At 40.3% G+C, this 24,503-nt stretch overlaps 1 protein-coding gene across 2 annotated transcripts in view; it reads right to left on the bottom strand.

Annotated features, from left to right (window-relative positions):
• ARHGAP26 (Rho GTPase activating protein 26) overlaps window positions 1-24,503 on the bottom strand; it is a 511,759-nt gene that overhangs the window by 174,070 nt on the left and 313,186 nt on the right. For both annotated transcript variants that reach the window (XM_056124844.1, XM_056124845.1), the window contains exons 15-17: window positions 20,274-20,361; window positions 18,530-18,588; window positions 16,955-17,060 (exon numbers count right to left, since the gene is read on the bottom strand). In XM_056124844.1, the coding sequence (XP_055980819.1) occupies window positions 16,955-17,060; window positions 18,530-18,588; window positions 20,274-20,361 (253 nt within the window). The remainder of the gene's footprint in view (window positions 1-16,954; window positions 17,061-18,529; window positions 18,589-20,273; window positions 20,362-24,503) is intronic.

Genomic DNA, 24,503 nt, shown 5'->3' with positions numbered 1-24,503 from the left:
TAATTTTTCACACAAACACAAGGGCCAAAATTCAGCAAAAGGGCCAAAGAAGACTTTAATGTTAAAGAGAGAAAGGAGGAGGAAGAAAGAGAGAGGATATGACAATTTGTTATGCTATATAAAATACATAGTACATAAACTAAAAATTACCACAAAACATAAAATATTACAAATATACATATATTCCCAAATAATTTCTATATTCTTCTTCAAAATTTTCCCCCCAAAAGAAGGAAAGAGCATTTTTGGAAAATCAGAATCTTTCATGTGTTCTCAAATAACTTTTAAAAGCTCTGGGCATTTCATGGACCACTAGTAGTTGATAGGGGAATAATATAGCTTTAAAAATAAAATAAATAACTAAAATGCATCTTTAATCAATATTACTCTTAGTAGTAGTTCCCAGACTTAGTGTAGATAGAAATTAAATGGGGACTTATTAAAAAAAAAGTCTCTGATCCTCCTGATTCAACTCCCCACTGTTATGATTCAGGAGATTGTAAGCAGGGCTCAATGATCTTTTTTTTTTTTTTTTTTTTTTTTGCTTTTTGGGTCACATCCGGGGTGATGCACAGGGGTTACTCCTGGCTCTGCACTCAGGAGTTACTCCTGGCGGTGCTTAGGGGACCATATGGGATGCTGGGAATCGAACCCGGGTCGGCCGCTTGCAAGGCAAACGCCCTACCCACTGTGCTATCTCTCCAGCCCCTCAATGATCTTCTTTTTATATCAAAAACAATAAAGAAAAAAAACCCACAGACAAAAACAGCTAGCATTCCAAGCTTAATAGTTAAACCTTTTAACATTTACTGAAAAACGCTAACAAAAACCTTTAAAGAAATAAAAATTGTGATTTAAATTTAAAAATCTATTCTCCTTTGGCCTCATTAGCTAACAGTGACTCTTAAAAGAAGTTTTGCATTTTCATAAAAAAACCCCTCTAAATAATGTTTATTCACACAGCTTTAAAGTGATACCTCTGTAACAGAGCTGTGAATTTTATGTATAACTGAAATGTTAACATACCCCTTCCCTTGTTAAAATTGTGACAACTACTGTTCTAGGTAATAAAGTCATGGAACAACTTAGCAATGTAAGAAGATGCAGGCCTTAAGCTGTTAGGGATCTGTTACCCTTTATCTTATAATAACCTCCTCACTTCCTGCTTCCCAGCAGCGTCAGTTTCACAGCTCCTCACAGCCCTGGGCAGGAGTGCTCTGGCCTCTGCTACAATTTGCTGTGACAGGTCCCTGTATTCCTCTAGCTTATGAGTTTGTTCTAACAGGCAAGGAATCGTCTTCCTCTTTGCCACTCTCTTCTATGTCGGGATACAGTACACAGCAGGTCCCTCAGAAGTATCTGCTGAATGATTTAACAACTCTGAACAGGTCTTAGGTTGAATAGACCCCCGTGAAAAAAGGTATCTGGCACAGAGCTGGTACACTGGTCTTCTATAGGACCAAAAAGAAAATATACCAGATTGTGAGGGGCATATGGTTTCTCTTGTAATTTCCAATTGGCCATTGAAATAAAAGGCTCTCACAGCTAATAAGTAAAAATAACTGGTGTTCTGTCTCAAACTTCACAAATATTGAAATTTCAGCGGCATTCTTTTTTTTAATGTGCCATGAAGCATTGTCTTTCGATTATTCAAACATTTAAATAACTATTCTAAGTTGGTGGGCTATGAAAAACCAGTAGCAGGGTTTTTAACCCTGCTCTAACACAGCTGAGCAGAGCGGTAGGTAGGAACCCAGACAGGCTGAAAGAGACCTGGTCGGGGAAGAAAAGACAGGTTTAAGTTTCCGATGGAATAAGTCAGTGGCCCTTTACCCGCATACAGGAGAAAAAGAAATAATACAGAAATGGAAAGCAAGGCCATTTTTGTTATTTTTCTTTTCTCTTACAACAGTAATACAGGCTATAAAATTTATATTCAATTAAAAGATGGCTAAGGGAGTTAGAAAAATTAACTTTAGTGATACTAGGTGGTTTGTTTTGGGGGTGGGGAGACTCAAACCTTTTCATGTTAACATTCAATATCTCCAGCGAGGCTAAAATGTCATCTCCTTTCCTTTTGCTACTCACTCTTAAGAAGAAGTGCAAACACACAAAGAAGTGGACAACGGGAATTCTGCATCGAAATACCTAAGGATTGATTGTCCTACCCAGTCCTACTGCATAAAATTATACTTGTCTTTAAAATTAAAAGGGGCTCAGAATCACAGAGTCTGCCCCATTCATTGAGATAATTATGACTCTTTAAATAACACACATGGCCATTTTATACAACTTTAAAAATAAAGAGGCCAAGAGAAGGAAACCTCAGCGCCCAAAAGATGGCTCAGTTGCTTACAGTACCTGCCTGTTAAGCATGTGACTCTGAGTTCAAACCCTGGGGCTGCTGAGTATGCTGAGGTGATTCTAGCACAGCTACTTGAGATCCAGGAGAGAAGGCCCCAGAGGATGACTCAGTGGCTTAAAGAGCCCTGGGCAAGTATGAGGCAAGGGGGGAAGAATCTTGGGCTTGCCAGTAGAATACTCAAGCATCTTGAGGTAAGTTAACATACCAGTGGCTATCCTTTTAAGTCTCTATTTTCCTTAACTGCATTGTGCATGCACTTAAAAAAAAAACAGTGTGAAATAATCCTGATTATTTTTCAGATTAAAAAAAAAACTTAACTCCTGATAAACTTGTTTAAGATGATCCATAAATATGAGCTCAGTAAAAACTCAGGATTAGAACCTCTTTCCTGTTGGCCTAATACTCTCTCTTTTCAGCTAGTAGAAATATATAATTAGCACCTTGAAGAAATCAATGTCCTGCCCTTTAGCAGGTGCCCAATAAATCAGTGATACATGAAAGCTGTCAATGAGGCTGTCTTTATCTTGGACTAGCTCTGTCCAGGACAGCTCATCAGAGATGCTCCTGACATCACTGTCACCTGGGGCATAATCTGTTCATTAGCTGCTGAACCCCAAATTGCAAGGAGATGTAGGACAGCCTCTTTTAGCAGTAAATGACACGCAATTTAGTGCTTTTGCTACTGACCGTGCTTGTTTTGGAAGGGGTTTTTGGCTCCACTGCATATACACAGATATAGAGAAGTAGCAGATGTAGATATAATAGTTGTTGCAGTGCCTCATAAGTGCAAGGTTCTTATATGTTCGACTCCTGAACCGTGTAGCCAGCCTGGGCTCATTTGTAAATAAGGCACTGTGTCCTGTGTCCTTTATAGGCGAGTTTATTAGAAAATCAATTTTGGATCCCTCCTTTCCTCCCAAGGGGGAAGATTACAAGGAGCAGAAATATTTGCATAAGGTTTGCCTAAGTTTCAGTTGAGTAACATCAGTCTTAACTGTGACTAAGACAATTACTGATAAGCCTATTCATGTCAAGAGTCACAACACATTATGACACGGCAAGAAAGGAGTGACTGACAGCTCTGCTGGTGCTCTCTGCTTCATTAGCCATCTGACCAAGTCTGGGAAAAATGACATTGTGAGAGAAGCAGCAAATCTAGAAGGAACGCTCAAATCTAGCTGTCATGTGAAACAGTTTAAGGGAAGTGTAGATTTCAAAGCAGCAAATGACAAGGTTATCTTTCAACTGATAGAACAAGAAAATCAGAATAGATAGTTAGGCTGGAAGATGAGCTTGAAATGAGGCATGTGCCTGGTAACAGAGGGAGACATGTTATAATGTGGGGGCTGGTGAAATAACTTTGCGCCTTCCCTCCAAATGTCGCTGCAGATAGTTCTGGGCCCAGGACACTTCTGAAAAACAAGCTCTGAACGAAGTCCAGGCTTTTACAAAATGCTAGTTCATAGGAAAACAAAACAGAAGTATTTGCGGGAACTGAGCTATGCAGTTCACGTTCAAGAAAACATCTGAATAATTCTGTCTGCAATTCTCAGTATGATGATTCCAACCTTTACGTGATGCATAATAGGACTATAGAGGCATTTAAAAAATTACCAAAGTTATTATCTGTATCGAGTTCTGAAACTTTCCATATAAAATGGGGATTCTTGAAGACCTAGTTGCTTCTCCACAAACATGACACCATGATCTGATCTTTCGACCTGTCCATATCCCTTGAGGAAAGACATTGAAGTTTACTTCGGACTTTCCTTCTTATGGTATGACAGCTGAGCACCCCACTGCCAACTTCCCACAAAAGTACCTTACCCAAGAGAAGCCATTACCACTTTCTTACTAGGAATGTTCACATGCAGCAGAACCACAAGAGAACAAAGGTGGTTGGACCTTAAACATTCCAAAGGGATTACCCATGAGTTCTCTGGATACTTTCTACTCTTTATTTCATTCACAATTCAACAAATATTTATTGAGTACCTCCTTCCAATACAAGCACCTTTTTGGATGCCAGTGATCTAGCAGAGTAGAATCAGACAGAAATTAAATATCTTACACTTCAGGGAGAGGACCAGAGGTAGGGAGGGAGGGAGAATACCAAGAAACAAATATAAAAATATTTGTATCAATTTCTGACCCATCTATAGAAAACTGAGTAAATCTGGTTCGGCAGAAACACGCTCTGAAGGCTGCAATCTCAGAGTTAAGACCTCCTTGGGGAGAAGGGAGGAAAGAATGGCAGACCATGTCTAAGTATCAAAGGACTGAGCATTGGGTACAGCAACTGAGGCTGAAAGGAGCAGCCAGGGAGGTGGGAGTAAAGTCAGGAGAGCTCATGGCACTGAAGAAGTCAAGTGAGGAGAGCACTGCAAAGTGGGAAGGAAACTCTGAGATTTATTTAACAATGAGGTCACAGGCAGCAATACCGCACTACCTTGAGGCATTCAGTGGAACAATAGGTGTGAAAGCCAGAGTAAGTTCAAGAGGAACGAGGAAGAAAGGATTGGGAGCAGCACACAGAGACAACGATCTGATGCTAAAGACGTCCAGTGAATTTCCTTTCACTTATTAGTCACAATTGATTTTGGCTGCTTACAACTGAAGACTTCACAGATGCAGTGTTTGGTGAACACTCAGGTTTTTGAGGCCCTGTTTCCTCAATGATAGGCTTTCACAAAGTAGTGATTCTATGCTATCAGATTCTATGTACCACTAAGCACAGAGGAAGATGTGGAGCATACAAACAAGCCGCACATTCACTATTGGTACTGCACAAAATAAAGATATATATTTACAAGGCTAATTTGAAAAAACCCAAAGCAGGATGCCAAAATCCTTAAAGAAATGTACACCTACACATGTAAGAATTCAGATACGATTAATGCCCATATTCAAAACACCAAGACATTTTTTCAATTCCTCTCTTTAGTAAAAACTGCAAAAGTATCGGACTAGAGTGATATATGTGTTGTCATCCTCCAGGAAATTAAGAGTTATTACCACTTTGCACGTGACTGACCTGGGTTCAATCCCCAGCATACCATATGGTCCTTGAAACCAGCAAGGAGTGATTCAGAACCAGGTGAGTGCAGAACCAGGACCAAACCTTGAACATCACTGAGTGTGACCCCAAAACTAACTAAATAAAATAATTGCAAAAGTGTGTAACAAAGTGGAATAAAGTTGAATGCAGACACAACTTTCCTTACAGTGTAAATTACTACCTCAATAATTCCCTGTGAAGATTTCCCTGTGAAGACATGCTAAGAGATAAACTGAAGGAAAAGAGAATCATTCCCACAGTGGATGGTTATGTTTAATCTGGGAAGAGAATCTAAACCTGAGTTGAACCAAACTGAGCAAGAAAGAAGGAAAATCACACACACACACACACACACACACACACACACACACACACACCATTCTGAAAATCACAAAGATGAGTGGAAATTTCCAGACAGTGTAGACTAAGATGAAGTTTCATGATATAATGTGTTGCCCCCCTCCAGGAAATTAAGAGTTATTACAAAGACAGCTGCTTCGGAGATGGAATCAGCCTTGCGACACCGAGGAGCAGGAGGGTGAGAATGAGGAGCTCCCAGCTTCCCAGGGAAATCAGCCCCGAACGGCTGGTTCTTTCAAACAGGTGCACCGCTCCACAGGGCATCTGAATCAGTGATGAACCACGAGGACCCGCTGGGTAGTATGCGGCTCAGGGTGAGGTATGACCTGAAAGCAGCGACACAAACGCTCTCTCCCTTCGCTGACCCTCTGTGGCACATGCTTTTCTAGGAAGGTTGTATTCAGTCTCATTTTGTTTGGGTCACAGGCACACAAACTACCAAGAAAAACACCGAGTTGCAAAAATAAACATATGCACATACATGAAACTCACAAGTAGGTAAGAGCAACGTGTGCTGGTTTCGACACCCCGGGACAGGTGGTAAGAACAAAAGGAGGGCATGATGTGACAAGCTATCAAGTTGTCCCTGCATCAAGTCAGCGGGGGACACAACTGGTCATGGCAGAGGGGGCTAAAATTCATAAAGAAAAGTCAAGAATATCCTGCATGCTCATTTAAAGGCTTCTAATTCTGGGGCTGTAGCAATAGTATAGTGAGAAAGGAGCGTGCCTTGCATGTGGGAGACCCGAATTTGATTCCCAGCATCCTATATGTTCCTGTGAGTCTGTCCGGAGTAATTAACTTCTGAGTGCAGAGGCAGGAGTAAGTTCTCAGCATTGCTGGGTGTGACTCAAAAAGATTCTAATTCAAAGATTATATTTCCATCTCCAGATAAGTGATTTCTGGCATAGAAGTGAAGTGATACAACAAGTTTTCGAAGACAAGAGCAAAACCACATAGTTGGCTCTCAAACATTCTCTTTTTACCATGGTGCTCTCAGCCTGTATGAAACACCTGCAACTAGCTGTAAGTCATCTCACTGCAGATATAATAGTTGTAAAGAATGAAGGGAAACTAGCTGGTGCCTGAAAAGAAGTATCACAGACTTGTGACACGAGATGATACAGCCAGACAGGGCACCAGTGTCCCAAAGAATATGAATGAAGAGACAGTCACTACAGCCATAGCAAAGGGAGTGACATTTTGAAACTCTCCCCAGAGCCACCCTATAGGAAAACTGGCTCCTCAGAGCAGAAATAGTGAAATGTGGGCTGTAAAGACAATAGGAAGGAAGTTAGGCAAGATAAAGTTGGTTTTCTCAGAAAGATAGATTAAACACATTAGACCCACCAAGAAAAAAATGAGAATGACTTAGAAATAAGATACGAAAAAAGGAAGAAAAAATTATCGAGCTCTGCTAAGGGTTTGCAAAGGAAAAACCAAGTCATGTTTGTGACACTCCTCACCCTTGCCAATGGGAGCAACAAATAAGAATGGAAGTGAGTGCCCTCTTCTTATCTCCTCCCTGGATTTCAGAGAGGATCCACTGGCAACAGTGGGTTCAGAAGAGAAAGAGGTACATCCAAAATCAGGAAAGTCATTGAAAAAATAAATCCAACAGCTGTAAAAGAAATGAGCTCCAAGGAGTTTATTTACAGTTTGAAAATATTTACCTTTTTGATGAGCATTTCTTATGAAGTAAAAGATTTAGTTCCTTAAATTCAGAAATTTTGTTCATTTTTTTTAAAAAAAGTAAGACATTTAAACTACTCATATCTTTCCCTTTTCCTAACAATGAAAACTGGAAGGCCACATAATAGAGAAATTCCTGGGTTGAAAGTGAAGATCTGTCAGTGAGGCTAAATATGGGTTATGCTCTGAGGACTTCTGCATTTCCATTAATTTAAAGTGCTAAGTTGTCTGTTTGCTTTAAAATATGTGGTTGTCCTTTTTGCAGTATCCCTTTAAATAGATTTTCCTTGGGCTCCACCAAAAATAACTAGAAAAGGTCCTTTGAGAATTCCATTCTTAGTCTTAAAAAATATACTCTGCTCCCTAACCCATACACATAAAGAGGCCTGGAACTGTATCTCCCTTTCTTCCAGGAACTTCTAATCTATCAGAAATAATGGCTCTTTTAGGAGAAAAACAAGGCTGGTCAGGGATGTCATTCTCCCAGGCCATTTTTGCTGTTTCACTAGCATAACCTCCAGAAATGGAATTCCTCTGGCATTAGCAGAAAAACAGGGCAGAATTAAAAAACCCAAATGTGTACCTTAAGGATAGGCAGGTAAAGATCAAGAAAGAAGAGTCAGGAACTAGATACAAAGGGGGTTGCTGGGAAATACTGAACACTGGGGAAGGAACAGCCTGGGAATCGGGTGGGGCTCTTGCTCAGCTTCAGATAATTATTAGCAAGATGTAATTTCCACCCCCCACCCCCATTACAATTATTCCTGCTAAAACTACTGGGAACCTATCTCAAATTTAAAGGCTGCAATGTGTGGGACAATGATACCAAATTTGCAACCTCTAAGTAAGAAACAAAGAAAAAGGAAGACATTCTGTCTGTCTCCTGAAAGCGTATGACATAGCAGGAATGAGAAGATACATCTAGCAAACTGTCCCACCAAATGGAATGTGAGACCGTGCAAGAAAGGAATGGCAAAGGCTGTGGGGATTCAGGAAAGCAAGAAGGCCCTTAAGGGAGAAAGGGTTCTTACACGCCCTAGCATTTGGGAGAGGCTAAAGAAATGAGGTAGATTTTGGCAGGCAGGAGGCGAGAAGGGTAATTCTAAGCAGAAGAAAATGAATTGCAATGGACAAAATGAGGAAGCAAGGAGGAGGATATTTGAGAACTGCTCAAGAGAGTAGTCAGCTGTAAGCGTGGCAGCAATTGAGTTCTGGAGGTTTGCAGCTGCCAGGATTCATTTGGGGCAGTCAAAGGGACACACCTGTCCCCACCTCTGAAGTGCTCCAGTGAAATCAGCCTGTTGTGGGGTGGGAAAACATCTCTGCTGTGTGCTGCTCTCTTCCAAGATTCATTTCTGAGTCTCTGAATCATGGCTGTTAACATGCTTAAATAGCCTGATTTTGATCTCTTTCGAGATTTATTTATGGGTGTCTGAAGCAAGGCTTGTATATATGAGCTTGTATAGCTGTGCCAGAGGTGGTTTGACTCCCACATATCTAACTTTTGATCATTTCATTTCTCAAGAAACGTTGGTCCCAAGTTGCTGGGGTCTGGCCAGAGGCACAGTTAGCAGTTTTGGGGTATCAGAAAAACCTGAAGGCATCAACAGGCCACTAATATACTCGCCCCACAGATATAGGTTGACCTGCTGGCAGCACATCCTGAGCCCCCCATGCATAAGAATTAATCTGCTGAAAAAAAAAAAAACAAGTATGCAGGACTAGTGATTGAAAACTCCAGGCTTCATGGAGTTGGGGATGGACAACCGCCCCATCTCCCCACCCTTCCAGTTCCCTGGCAGTCATGCCCAAGAACTGCCTCTGGGTGCCTTTTAATGTATAACATGATTCCAAGACTCACAAATGAATCTCGGGAGAGACCAGCATGCTGCAGAGATGCCCCCGAAACCCAAATATTAAAAAAATTCTAGAATTCCAGGAGTGTGCAGCCACTTTTGCAGCTACACGGCATCTCATACTATGCATAACAAGCAATACAAAATAAATTTTTTAGCATCTGCCTATGGGGCAGGCTTAGGTGGTGGTGGGAAAATTCAAAATAATGGTGGTGGGAAGGTGTAATGGTGGTGGGATTGGTGTTGAAATGTTGAATGTAAACAATTATTGTGAACAACTTCTGTAGCACTGTAGCATTGTCCTCCCATTGTTCTTCGATTTGCTTGAGCAGGCCCAGTAACATTGTGAGACTTGTTGTTACTGTGTTTGGCATATCAAGTACATCACAGGGAGCTTGCCGGGCTTTCTCGTGTGGGCGAGATACTCTCGGTAGCTTGCCGAGCTCTCCTGCCCCCATGAACAACTGCATAAAAATAAACACTGTCACACTGTCCTCCCGTTGTTCATCGATTTGCTCGAGCAGGCCCAGTAACATCTCCATCGTGAGACTTGTTACTGTGTTTGGCATATTGAATACATCACGGGTAGCTTGCCAGGCTTTGCCATGAGGGCAAGATACTCTGGGTAGCTTGCCGGGCTCTCTGAGAGGGGCGGAATAATTGAACCCGGCTCGGGCCGGGCTGGCTGCACGCAAGGCAAATGCCCTACTGCTGTGCTATAGCTCCAGACCGATGAAAATTAAAAAAATAAATTTTAATAATGTGGAGTTCAAGCCTGCTTTAGTTAGCTAAATCAGTGGCTGAACAAATAGCAGTACTCCTACATTAAAAAAAGAGAGAGAGAAAGATTAGTCATACTTCTACACAACGAATATGCATGAAGGTCTACCATTGGCCCTGTAGTGGAGGATGCAAGGGTGATTCTGACATCAAGCCTGGAAGGGCCCCGTCCAAATAAGGCCTTGGAGGAAGGACACAGAGTTTTACTTGAAGAACAACGGGAAAGCTGCCTTTGAAGTTTCTTTTATAGCAGGGGAAAAACATGTTGAGATTTTCAAAGTTCCAAATTCTGAGCTGCAGGCCTGTATTCTGTGCAATGGTAGGGAACCAGAGAGCCACCAGCACCTCAATAAAAAAAAAAAATAGGAGGAGGTTATAGATTGGCTTAGGGGGCTAATGAAGGACATGGGGAGAAAGTGAATGGATATAACAGATAGCTGGGGGTTAGAATTCCCAGAAATATCAATTCAGGGTAGGAGTCAGTGAGGGAGAAGGTAGATGGAACTGGAGAAGGTGATCACAGTGGCTTTCTGGGGTTACCAGGCCACATATCACTAGTGACCCAGCAATCAAGCAAATCTGTGTGGGCTGCAGGACAGAAGGGAGACTTAGGAGTCGGCCAGGGTATTTGACTGAGGGAAGACTGCCAGAGAAGTTCATGGGAGCTTTCTACCTTAGATAGCCATCATTCTTAAAGCACTGTTTTCTTTCAAATGTGCTTTAAAAAAGAAACAGTCCACAGCTATTTTGCTTGGACTAGTCTTGATGGCAAGGAAATGAGTACTTCTCTTCATGTGTTCACCAGTTCTTCACTAAGCCAAATTTTACCTTCTGGACTTAAGATGAACAAAGAAGGAATCTTAAAATATACAGAGGCCGGACAGATAGACAGTACAGTGTGGAGGGCACTTGGCTTGAATGCAGTAGACTCAGATTCAATTGCTGGCATCCCATAGGGGGTCCCTGCCAATAAGTGATTCCTGAGCACAGAGCCATGAGTAAGCTCTGAACACCACTAGGTGTGGTCCAAAAACAACAACAAAAAGATATACGTTGCTGGCAAGGATCCATGCCTTCTATTTTGACTCTTTTTTATAAGAATGCCAAGGTTCTGGAGCCAGACAATAGTAAAAAATGTAATGCACTTGCCTTGCATATGGTTAACCCAGTTTCAATCTCTGAGTCCCATATGATCCCACAAGCAGCACCAGGAATGATTCCTGAGCACAGAGCCAGGAGTAAGCTCTGAGCATATAAGGGTGTGGCCCCAAAACAAAAACGAAATGCCAAGGTGAACAAGTTAATCACAAAGGCCCAACCTCCTTTGCACAAGGTCAGGAAAGGGGTGTGTTACTAATCATCTTTTCATATTTCTTTATAACCATATTTAGCCATAAAATTATAGTATACCCATCAATTGTTCACACAGAATAACAGCTACTTAGCATACAACCCAAATCTAATACTTCTAGTTTATATTATAACTATTTCCACATTTATACTATTCACAGCTTATCCACAACAATACTGTCCCTCTCACACAAAATAAATTCATTTTAATTCTAAGGTAAAGGTAAAGGCCCTCCTGTTGATCGTCGATTTGCTCGAGCGGGCCCAGTAATGTCTCCATTGGAGACTTTGTTGTTACTGTGTCTGGCATATCGAATACTCTCGGTAGCTTGCCGGGCTCTCCGAGAGGGGCGGAGGAATCGAACTCGGGTCGGCCATGTTGGCCGCTTGTAAGACGAACGCCCTACCCGCTGTGCTATCGCTCCAGCCCATTTTTTTTTTATTTTACATCACTAAATATCAATATATTCTTAACTTGCAAGCACACAAGTTACAGGAAGAAGAGAAAAAAAGCTACAGTGACAGCATCCTCATAGTTTGACAAGGTCTTTTTGTATGCCAAACACGTGCCACAAAATACTGCCTTATGATAGTTGCAATCTAAAGAATTTTGCCCTTTTGGATAGTCACAACATGGAACAGATGATCCAAATAAATACTAGACAACTGAGTAATGAAAAGAATAAGAAATCAGTAGGTAGGAAAAGAGACTAAATTTGATTTTATCATCTTCATCGCTCCCTGACTCTCCACCTGGCAAACCTTTCCACTTTGGTGGCTACATGGCCACATTACAAATGCAACTGTCCTTTCTCTGACAATGCTGTGAGGTGCCCCACATATTTTCCCAGAATCAGCGTGCCATAACAAGATCATTCAATAGACAATGCTCTCTGTGAAGTGTTCTTTTACCAAGATTACTCCATTTGACACTGCTGGCTACTCACTCAGAGCTCTGGCTTATGTTCAAGACACATGCTTCCTAAAAGGGACTCAGGTAAGTCCTATGTGGCTCAAAACGATCATGGTAGTCTGATTTGCCCTACTGGTGTCAATGAGATATAATGGGAAGTGTAGAGAATTTCTGGAGAAAAAAAGCATTAACTATAACTCTTAAAAAAAGAATATAAGACAATAAATAAATAATAAATAAAGGCTTCATCTGTCTCTCAATACTACAACGTGCGCAAATCCATTGGACCAGAACGCTACTGACCCTGAGAGGGACATGGCAGCACAAAGGGGCGGCCTGTAAGCCAACACTGGGAATAACCTGGGTGCTTCAGGAGTAGGAAATGAACCCATCTATGGGACTTACTCTGTATACCAAGACAATCTATTCTCTAATTTTTTAAGCCATTTTTGAACCCCAAATATCGTCAATGACATGCTGCCTCTTTGGAGAAGCAGGACAGGGCTCCGAGTCTCTACCAAAATTCTACTTTTTTAAAAAAAATTTTTTTAATTAATTTATTTATTTATTTTTTATAATTTTTTTTATTAGTGAAACACCCAAAATTCTAGCCACAGAGGACAGCTGCCTCATAAAAAAGAAAAAAAAAGCTAAGATTTATTTCCCAGTAAGTGTTCAGGGGAAAAACAGCTGTAAAAAGGTATTTTGAATAGCCATTCCTGATGTATAGAGAGTCTTTTGAACTCCTACATGATATAAACACTGTAATAAAATTCTGATGAGCCACTATGAATGGTATGTGTGGGGATATACAGCATGACTGGAGTCGTCATAATATGTAAACATTAGGGCGCTAACATGAAATTAGTCTTTTTTACTCATCGACTCATTTCTTTCTACAATTCTAAGATCAGGAACATTTTTCTTATTTCACTCTCCTTTTACCTGAAGAAAATGCAGACTTCCCTGATAGGAAGGAATTTGAAAAACCAAGTGTTAGCGTGAATGATTTCCACAAGGTCCCACAGTGAGCTAGGCACAATTTTCTTTATTACTAAAAATGTTTTATGTATGACTTGATTACAAACTCATTTGCTGAACATGCAAGTGAATGGGAAATTGAACTGTAAAGGCATAATAAACGAAAACCAATCTTTACCCTTTCTGTTTTTGGAATTTAGTTGTGAAACAAACAAATTCCTTTTTGAACTGATTTCTGCTTCTTACTATTTCTATAATCTTCCTAAACCTCAATCCATTCTTCTCAAAATCATTGCTCTATGTCAATGTCTCCTACAAAATCCCTGTATATAGCCCATTGTCTGTTCAGTGTTTCTCAAAAGATGATTTGCATGATGATTACCTAGGAGATTTAGTAGACCCATGGTGGGGCCCAGCAATGTTAATATAAACAAGCACCCCAGTTGCCTCAAAGGGACATGTCTTCAAGGGACATGACTCCAGACTGTATACTAGATTTTAGGATCGGAATAGAAAACATCTAATTATCATAGTAGATTTACGCTGGAACAAAAAAAAATATGTGCATCGTTGCCTGTAATTTTTATGTTCCCTCTGAGGTCTGAAAGCAACCCCAGGAGCTCTGTGATTTGGATGCACCCTGGTAATCATTTGCTTTAGAGGTTAGGAGTTTTAAATCCCTTGCCCCCTCTGAAGCTACCCTGACAAACACACCAAATGCATTTCTATTTGTGATTGAATTTAAAAAAAAATGCCTTAACTCTTCCTCCACAGTGAAAGGAAATCAATTTTGGAAAGTGTTTCCAAAGAGTAATTTTAAAATACACAATACAAAATGCCTTCCCTCTGAATCAAATGTCTGAGATGCATAGGGCAAGCAAAGTAGGTAATGAGAGAAGTAAACACCAGCAAAACCAGCCCTGAAACCAAAACTTAGGAAGGAAGCTGACCATTAAGTGGACCAGAGGAACAATAGCTCAGGCTATCCTAGAGTAATTCTGAACCTAAGAAAACTGGAATGAAAGACAAACCTCTTGTACCAAGTTAACTTCCTCTTACAACTTGATTTAAAACAGAACAATACTGTAAAGGAGAACCTAACAGTATAAGTGGAATCTTAGAATTTCTCTTATTGCCAAAAACTTTTACAACCCTAAATAATCCTTACTGGATTCAGCAGAGCACACTTGTAAACCATATAAGATATCTTAAACCTGGAGGCTCCATAAACCAAAAACAGCATGCTGAAAACCTAAATATGTATGTCCAATGCTAACATCAGTTCAGACCGACTTGCATCACAGGCTGAAAATCTTCCTACATAAGGATTTCTGCACAATTATATGAACGAAAAGGGGGAGAAAAAGCCAGGGAGATAGCTCAAAAGGCTAGTGCACATGCTTTGCATGGGGGAGACCTAGTTTTAATCCCTGAACACCTCCAGGGAGTAGCCGTGACACCAAAGAATAATAATGATGTGATGATGACAATGCTAATAAACAAACGTCATAAAAAATTCTCTGTCAATTTTTAAAGACAAGATACCACGTTCCAGAAATCCTTGACATAACCCCCACAACAAAACTGTTTTAAATGTTTTGAGAGTACAGAGACAGGAGGAAGCTCTGAGCACTGTGGGGTGTGGCAACCATATACTGTAGCACTGTCTGTCGCACTGTCCTCCCACTGTTCATCGATTTGCTTGAGCAGGCACCAGTAAGTCTCCATTGTGAGACTGGTCACTGTTTTTGGTATATCGAATACGCCACGGGGAACTTGCCAGGCTGCCGTGTGGGCGGGATACTCTCAGTAGCTTGCCAGGCTCTCTGAGACGGACAGAGAAATCGAATCCGGGTCAACTGCATGCAAACACCCTACCCTCTGTGCCAACGTCCTACTCACTCCAGCCCAGCAACCATACAAACTAGCTTAAATTCATTAGAAGGCAAAAAGTCAAGATCACGGCTGAAATGTGAAAATTACAGTTGTAGCAGTCTCTGCATCAGGGCAAGTTCAAAGATAGACTGAACATAAAGGGGCTGGGAGAGGTGTGAGCACAACACAAGGATGAAAACGAGCCATCGATGAGGAATTGCTCAACTGATCAGGTTTGAATAAACTTGACTGTTCAAGCTCCAATCTGAGGTTTTAAGAAAGAATTTTTTTTCTTGAAATATTCTCAATAAACCTTGGGGGCAAGTTAAAACCGAAAATTCAATCCAGGTTCTGCTGATCACCACTTACTCTTGGTTTCTTTAAGGCCAATTAAGGTCTCATTACAATCATACAGCTATCTTTCAGCTGGTTCCGAAACCTTTTCCTGCAACTGCTCTCAGCAGCTTGAAGGTCTCCATAAGACCCACAGCAATAACGCAGCCAAGCTTGGTGGCAGTGTGTATACCTAGATATTACTCTGTCTTGCTGGAAACCTTGAAGTGTGTAAAGTTTTACCACCATGTTTTCTGTTTAAGAAATGTCTGACTCTAGGTTGTGTGAAAGAAGCACTAAACCATCTTCTCAAAGTATCTAGAGTTAATTTTAAGACCCAGTTACCATTATTTTAAACATACTTCATCATCATCCTCTGACATTTGAAGGTATTCTTCCCTGTCAACTTGCACATTTTCTACTACGGCATGGCAAGGAAAAGAAAAATGACCAATCACAGAGCAGTCCTCAATTCTGCCAAATGCTTATCACTAACAAGAAAAACCTTGATTCTGTATAATTAGATCTGTAGAATATTTATGATAAAATATTTAAATATATACACTCTCTCTGAAAGGTTATATCTAATACTTAGAATGAACACAAAAACAAAACATCATAAATTCCCTCAGCAGAATATCAATTTATTCCAATCACTTAATGGCATGAAAACTGCGTGGGTAAAGGTCCAAGTATTATGTTCACTCAGTCAAATTGAGAGCTTAATGATTTAGATGAACTGTTACACTCTGTCTTTTTTGACATAACCACACCCAGTGGTGCTTGGAAACCAATGGAGTGCTGGAAATTGAACCTAGGGGTCTCACGTGCAAAACACACACTCCAATTCTTTGAGTCATCTCCCCAGCCTATTACACTGTCTTTTCTTGGGCTTCAGCCTCTGATCAAAAGCATTTTTCAAAGTCAGCGTTAGACTAAAATATGCACACATTAGACTAAAATATGTTGTGACTCAGGAAAACCCAGTATTGGAAATGTGAGTAGTTTACTAAGAACAGAATCAACTCTAGAATCCAAGCCTCTCAATTCTAAATCCAAGATCTATAAACCACAACATCATCTGGTGTACCCTTGACCACTGTAACAACATAAGACCCCTGAAAACTCTGCTTAGTCGCCCAGTCCCACGGACAGCACTCTCCTGGTTGCCTGAGAAATACTGCTGGGGCACTCCCCCTATATCTTCTGTGAAGACAATCTGGCACTCGCTGCTAATGGGCATCTAACATTTCACATATTTCTTTCTATGGTTTCCAACATACCTGATGCAACAGTGGAAGGAAAAAAGGCAAAAACTGAGACCAGCTTTACTATTACGATAAGAGCTTTTCAGGGGTGAGATTAGGGTCAGTAATCAGTCTGAGACATACTTTGCCAAGTGGTTCATGAGCAGCTGTAACATATGCCTGTTTTTCTCTGGGAGCCGATGAACAAGACTGTGGATTTCAGAGACCCGAGATTCTTGGTTCTCCAGTTCTGCAAAAGAAGGAGAGTAATACTTGATCAGCGTCACGCAGATAAATGAACTGACAAAACAGAAATCAAAGAAAATAAAAGGTTGCACACTAACAGATTTCAACAAGGTTTAAGATTCTGTTTTGCAGACTAGTGATGAGTGTGGTTATATCTCAAAGTTCCTTGAATGGTGTTTGCTGTATCAAGAATTAATCCCAAAACTGGCCATTAAAATAAATAAATAAATAAATAAATAAATAAAACCTCAAGCCAAAATGATGACATGAGGAAACAAAGCCAGTAAACTGCACACTCAAAGCCAGGAGCAGCGAGCTCCCTAGAGTGATGGCTTCATTTCAAGGAAGAAACTTAATGCCTCTGTCAAGTGATAAACAAATTGTACGGGAACAATATCACAAGGGCCTCAAATACCAAACTTACAACTCAAGATGGTTGCAAAAAATATCAAAAGTAATGACCAGTTATTCTCAAATCATATATGACAACCAATCTTATAGAAGGAAGTAAATCTTTCGGTCAGCCTGGTAAACTAAATCATAGCCTGTCATATTTTCTTGGACAAACGTGGGTGACTGGCTTCATGTGCCAGGGAAACACTTAGAGAACTGAGGTGTGCTTTAGAGAATGGCCAGAGAGGTTTTGGAATTTCCCTGAGAAAGAAATCACCAACACCCACAGTCTTCTCCCATTTTTCTCCCTGTTTTAAGGGGCCAACTAAAAGTAAATATGGACGGCAGCATTATGCATTGCTAAATTAGGTCAGCTGTAGCCACCAGGCTAAACAAACTCTGAAGGGTTAACAGAAGCAAGGAGAGAGACACACAGGCTCTTGACATTATTGCACTGTGGTGATTCATGCCAGATTTAAATCTGTTAGAGAATTTACTACCCCCTAACAGGGGCCTGCCCCATGCAGACAGATTCTAGCATAATTGGGGTAGCTCAAACCTAATCCCTCTGTATTTTAAAACCAGTAATAGAACACCAGAGACCTAGATGACATTGCTAAAGAATGATCAGAAGCTGCAAATGGAAGCCATGATGAAGAGAACTGGGAAGTTATATAAATGGTGTCGTATTCAGGGAAACACTTCCAACACTCAATTTAGGTAATGTGCAATGTCTGATTCATTCTGCAAAATGCTACTCAAGGACTGGAAAGAAACTCAAGGAGTTAAGAATTCCAATCATCAAAATTAGAACGGAAACTTGCTTTTCTCTCCTCCCTAGCTCTTAAAACACTTTTGAAGTTTCTCTCCTCTACTGTAAATTCAACCTGGTAGCAAGGCCCTCAGACATCCTGATTTGGTTTCACTTTTATACTGTGTCAGTCTCACGAGTGCAAATGTGGGCAGTTTACATGCCAAATGAGAGGAGTTAGATAATATTTATTTTGGGATACTGACTGTTCTTTGAAATAGAAAGATCTATTCCCTTCCCCTTAAAACTGTGACAAAAAGAAAACTTACTTGCTGCTTTGATGAAACTCCTTTGAAACTGGTACATCATGAGTGGTCCTGGAAGCATTCTGGAATAAAAAGATATACAGTCGTCAGCTCAATACAAACATAATCATCTTCTCTCTAAATAGCAGCCTAGAGACTGCCAAACGATGACATTTCCCACAGACCAAGATTTCAGAGAAACAGCAACTCAACTCAGTTGCCCTATGGAAAAAAAAATCCTAAGAAATTCACCTGAAATTTTTTTCATTTCTCAAATTAAAGAAAATAGATACAGCTGTTTCAGAGTCACAACTAGAAAAATGCTAATGCTACAGTCTAGCATAAACCAAGAAGTTTCCTTTTAAGTCAGTGACTCACCTATCAACAAGAGCATCTAGCAAAACAGGCAACAAACTCAAAACCTTTGCAATTACCTGTGCTTAACCTCTTGTCTTTCCAGCCATTTAGACAGCTATTAAAATGTCTTCCCTTTCTATTAAAATCACTTCATCCAGAAAAACTATGAAAAAACTTTTTTAAGTGTTCTGGATAATGAATTCATTAAGGAGTGTTACCCAGGAATGTCAAAAAGTGAGAATCTGCCTCAATAGGGCTGACACAATAAAAACCTATCTATAGTCTGAAAAGAAAAAAATACAGTGACATTTACTCTTAAAGCTAATCAGTATCAGCATGTGAAAATAAGCAATCAATAGAAGCTTCTACAATATAGTCTTGTATAAAATACAGCCAGTCTCTGGAATAAGCGTTTGTTGTACAAGTTTAATTGCAAACGACTCCTTTTCTGGTAGTCTAAATGACATGCTTCTCACAAACTCTACATCATTGATGGTGTAGACTTTGTTTCTCATCAGATGCCCTGTTTCAATTCTTAGCAATCATTCGCACTATATATTGCACTCGACTGCAAGACACTTCCATCATTTCCCTAAGAGTCAATAAAACCTGCATCACCAATTCCTCTTTTGTGGCTTTGCTACTTTGCTTTTGGGCCAAATGAATCTTCACAAAACCTGCACACATGCTTATGCAATTCATAATTACAGTTATCCTGTTTAAGACTACACCCTGCCTTTCTGTGTAAGAAGAACTACAACATTTATACCCTTCAAGGGCAGCAAAAAATTTCTGGCTACTGATGAAACTAAGATGTGGGCAGTGAGTCGGCTCTCCCCTCCTTTGTTATTAGTGCTCTCTTTCCTCCCCTCCCTTTGTTATTAAAGGAGGAGAAGAGAGATGCATGTATTACAACAAGGAAAACTTTTCTTTCTGGGCTGAAAAAGAGAAAAATTCCAATAAAGTCTTATTTTTATTGACCAATGTCAATGAAATATATATATAACATATTCTATCAATACCACACACAAGAATACAGGCATCAAAACATGGGAGCTAATCATACATTCCCAGCAACAGGGACAAACGACTTCTTATTTTCTTAATAGATTGCCAACAGATTTTAGTGAATACCATGTTTAAGGTTCTGTTAAAGGCTAATTATCACAGTAGCATCTCATAAGAGCAGTTTCCTAAATCCCTCCCGGCACCACTGCACAATGGCAACCCATTATGAGTATGGATGCCTTAGAATTAGTTTGACCAGCTAGCTAATTGCACCCACACATGAGCTGTTTCCACATCTCAAACACCCACCCAACAGCTCTCTGAAAGCTGAAAATAAAACTGCTTTCTTCCTGATGGCATGATAACAAGCTGGCAACCTGCCCTGCAAATGGAAAGTCCCAACCTTAGGTAGGTCTTCAAAGCACTGGTGATGGTCTTTATCTCCCATTCTGCACAGATATCCGTTTCTGTTTCAGAAGCTGTTTTGGGGTCTAAAACAAAGAAGTAGAAAAAGAAAACTTAAAAAAAACATGCAGATTGCTAAGTCAGAAAAAAAAAAGACAAAACCAAATAGAACCCAATGTTAAATTTTAAAAAATGCTGGGGTTGGAGCAATAGTACATCAGGTATGGCATTTGCCTTGCAGGCAGCAGACCCAGGTTCGATTCCTGGAATCCCATATAGACCCCTGAATAATCCCTGAATACAAAGCTAGGAGCTACCTCTGAGCAACACTGGGTGTGGCCCCCCCAAACAAAATAAACAAACAAAAATTTTTTTAAAGAAAAGTAAAATGCTTAAAAATTCCAATATTTATTGCTGGAAAAACTGTAGTAAAACTGATCTTCCCATAAATTGTTGAAGGCAGCAGAGATTAATGCATCTTTTTAAAAACAGTATGTATCTAGAGTTATAAAAAATTAAACCCTTTATTTCATTGTTATTTTGGGGAGTGGGTATCCTTGGCAGTGCTTGAGGATCATTCCAGTTGTACTCCTGAGACATGTGCTGGGGATTGAACCTGGATCTCCTGTAAGCAAAATATGCACACCAGTCCTTTGGGCTATCTCCTAGCCCAATATGTTTATAATGTTTCAACCAGTAATATCATGTCTTACTGTTTATTCTCAGGAAATAAGACACGACAAAAGTTCTATACTCCAAAAATAGCCATCATTTTTCTTTAATAACAGTAGAGGGTACAGGCAGCTTTAAGAAGACAAATTACAGGTGTGGATCATGTGAGGCCCCAAATCCTATTCCTGGGACATCCTTACCCCCAGCACTAGGTATACCCCTTATGTATACCCTTAAGGTGGGTCCAAGCACCGTACCACCTGTGAGTGACTGCAGAGCACTGCTGGGCAGGCCTCCCAGCCAATAATACAACACCAAACCAAACCAAACCAAGCTAGTTAGCTATCTAACAACAAAGGAATTAAAAGTTAATTATGGCATGTCTACCTGCGAGAATAATATGTTACATTACCTGATAAATATAGCTATAGAGAAATATGAAAAGTAATTGAATTGTGATGCAATGTCAAGGGAAAATTTAAATTTAAAGTGTGTGAGAAAGTCATATGAACCAAAGGAAAGGAAATAAACCAAAATTTAATGGTGGTTGGGTTAGAGTGACTGGATGATTTTTTTTTTTAAATAGTTTCTAGATTATGACTTCTTGTTACTTTTATATTTGTTTTAAATTGCCTTAAGTCAAGAACTACTGTGCAAGTCACCATAATTATATCAGCGTTGGACATTTCTTTCTCTATTTTTTGTATACTTTGTCATGAACATTCTTAATCTTAGATTTTTATTGAAGTAACATTTGTTTCTACGGTTTGGGGGATACAGCATTATAAATCAACATCTAAACATATAATATGATTAACACCAAAAGTCTCTCCCAGTCTTGTTTTCCTCCATCACCATACAATTGACCCTCTTTATCTTACTACCCAATCTCTCCTTTCTCTTTCCATCTGTCAACCATTATTTTGCTCTTATAGTCTACAAAGTTCATTTCTATTTTGTTTTATCTTCTATAAGGATTTTGATAAGTGTTTTAAATTATGAACAAATTACCACAGTGCTCCTGAACAGCACACAAAGGCAAAAATAAGAGGCAGAGGTTGAGGAATATAAATTACTGCACCAGTCAGCAGATCCCCATTTTATTGCTGCTCGGGTGTGTTCCAACACACCTAGAGAAGAACTCAGCTTCCTCCCGCAGAAGACTAGATTTAGCCTCAAAAGCTCCCACAACCTTCCTTCTGAAAAATGCCTCAAAAGTGATGCTAACTTTTCTCATGTTTCTTCCACATACTCAGGTAAGGAATGAGACTCGGGTCAGAATGCTCACATAGCTCATAGAACACATTTTTCTGATAGATGATTCCCAGCTGGTCCAAGACGTAAGCAAGTCCAAGGAGACTGAACCTTAGGACTGTTCCAGGAGACGGGGAGGATCCTGCGATTTCCTGCCAGGCTTGCTCGCATTTGAGAGATTATGCAACTGCATTGCTTGCCAGCAGGTAGAGACTGAAAGTTGAGTCTCATGGATAAGGATAGAGAAGAGTAGGAGCGAGTCTCTTTATCATTTTTCTATTTTCTGGAACACACATATCTCAGTGTGCCCAGGGCTTACTCCTGGCTCTGTCCTCAGGGAAGACTCTTAGTGGTGCCCCAGGGGGGATCATGCATATGCCAAAGATTGAACTGAGATCAGTCACATGAATGGCAAGACCCTTAACTCCTGTACAACCTCTGTAGTCCCTCATTTTCTTTTTTCCTTTTTATAAATCTATACTAAGATAGACTTGGCAACTCCAGTAGCATCTGAAGTAAACAAATTTGGTGTTTTGTTTTTAGAATGAATCACCAGAAGATACACAAAGTGGTTCATGACTGGACTTCAGTCATTTAGCCATACAATGTTCCAGCACCCGTCCTTTCACCAGCGTACATTTCCCACCACAAATATCCCCAGTTTTCCTTCTGCTACATCCCCCCATCCCCAGCCTGCCTCTATGGCAGGACTTTTCTTTTTCTTTTCTTTTCTTTTTTAACTCTCTCTCCCTCTTCTCTTTTGGGCATTATGGTTTGCAACACACTGAAAGGTTAACATTAGCACTCAGTTCTTGTCCAGAGTGATCATTTCAAACTATCACTATCATAGCGGTCCCTTCTTCAAGTTAATAAATTTGTACCATTGCAATTATTTTTAAACCTACTTCCCCACACTTCCAACGGGAGAACAAGTCTTAAACGGTTACAGCCTTTGTGTCTGGCCACAGGCTTATTAACTGTTATTGGGAAAGAAATGACATGTAACATTAGAAACATTTTAGGTGGGCAAAATAATAATTTATTTGTACAGTACTTTAATCACATAAGCCATTAAAGTTCCCTTTTTTTCCTTTAGCCAGTTGGAGTCAAATGTTCTCCTTTTTTAATCAAATAAATAGTTCTAAATAATACAGCAGTAAACAGAGACACAGGTCTGTCTCTCTGGAATGTCTCCAAGAAGAAAGAGATTCCTCCTGCAGGGCCAACGGCCTTTCAGCTGGAAAAGAATGAGTCACGGAGGAGGACAATACGTTTTCTGTTTCTGGAAAAGAGCTCTCTTCCCTCCAGTAGGGAGACACTGAAGAGCCATAAGAGGCTTGTGGATTTAGGCTCTACACCCCAGGAAAGGGCATGGACCCACTGGGCACCTACCGTCCAGTCTGCTCTCTCAGACACAAACTGGGAGGTTGAAGAAGGGTCCAGCTTGAAAGATTTTTCAATTCTTAAAAGCAGAACATTTGTGATGTTTACACATGACCCTAAGTAGCACTGTAGCACTGTCCTCCCGCTGTTCATCGATTTGCTAGAGCGGGCACAGTAACGTCTCACAACAAATTGTGAGACTTGTTGTTACTGTTTTTAGCATATCAAATACGTCACGGGTAGCTTGCCAGACTTCGCGGTGCAGGCGAGATACTCTTGGTACCTTGCTGGGCTCTCCAAAAGGGGCGGAGGAATCAAACCCAGGTCAGCTGTGTGCAAGGCAAATGCCCTACCCACTGGAGACCCTAAGTAATAATGGAATAAATGTCTTGTCACAAAAAAAGGACCAGAAGCCTAAAGAACATGAATTTATTTTGAGGGCCCTGATAAAATCCATAGAGTTGAATCACAACAAATTTAAGAGGTGAACACAACGTGCCTTTCAAAATATCCCAAACCTCTTCAGCTTTAATTTGTTTCTAGCTTTGCCATCTATGCTCCCTAACGGTTTATCCATGCAGAAGTACATGCACCAAAAATTTGTGCTTAGCATGACCTTCTCCCTTTCCCAACCCCCATTCCCAAGATGCATGGAGAGCTACCATACTTCACGGTTCTTGGAAGCAAGACAAATGCTACTGTACATTTTTTTCTGAGGAGAAAACCAACCTCCACCCAAAAGAGAGTGAACATGACACTAAACAAGCAGCAGTTGGCAGGTCTGGGAGCTGTGAACTGTTCCATGAACCGCATTTAGCAAACTAATGATTAGCTTCCACTTACTCGGGCTCTGTAACCATAGGAATATTGTGTAACATTACAGAGAAGAGAGTCAAATTACAGCCTGGCTAAGGGGCTT

This window comes from Sorex fumeus, unplaced genomic scaffold (assembly GCF_029834395.1).
Source record: "Sorex fumeus unplaced genomic scaffold, SorFum_2.1 ptg000051l, whole genome shotgun sequence".
NCBI lineage: Eukaryota > Metazoa > Chordata > Mammalia > Eulipotyphla > Soricidae > Sorex > Sorex fumeus.
This window is presented reverse-complemented; position numbering and strand designations above follow the sequence as displayed.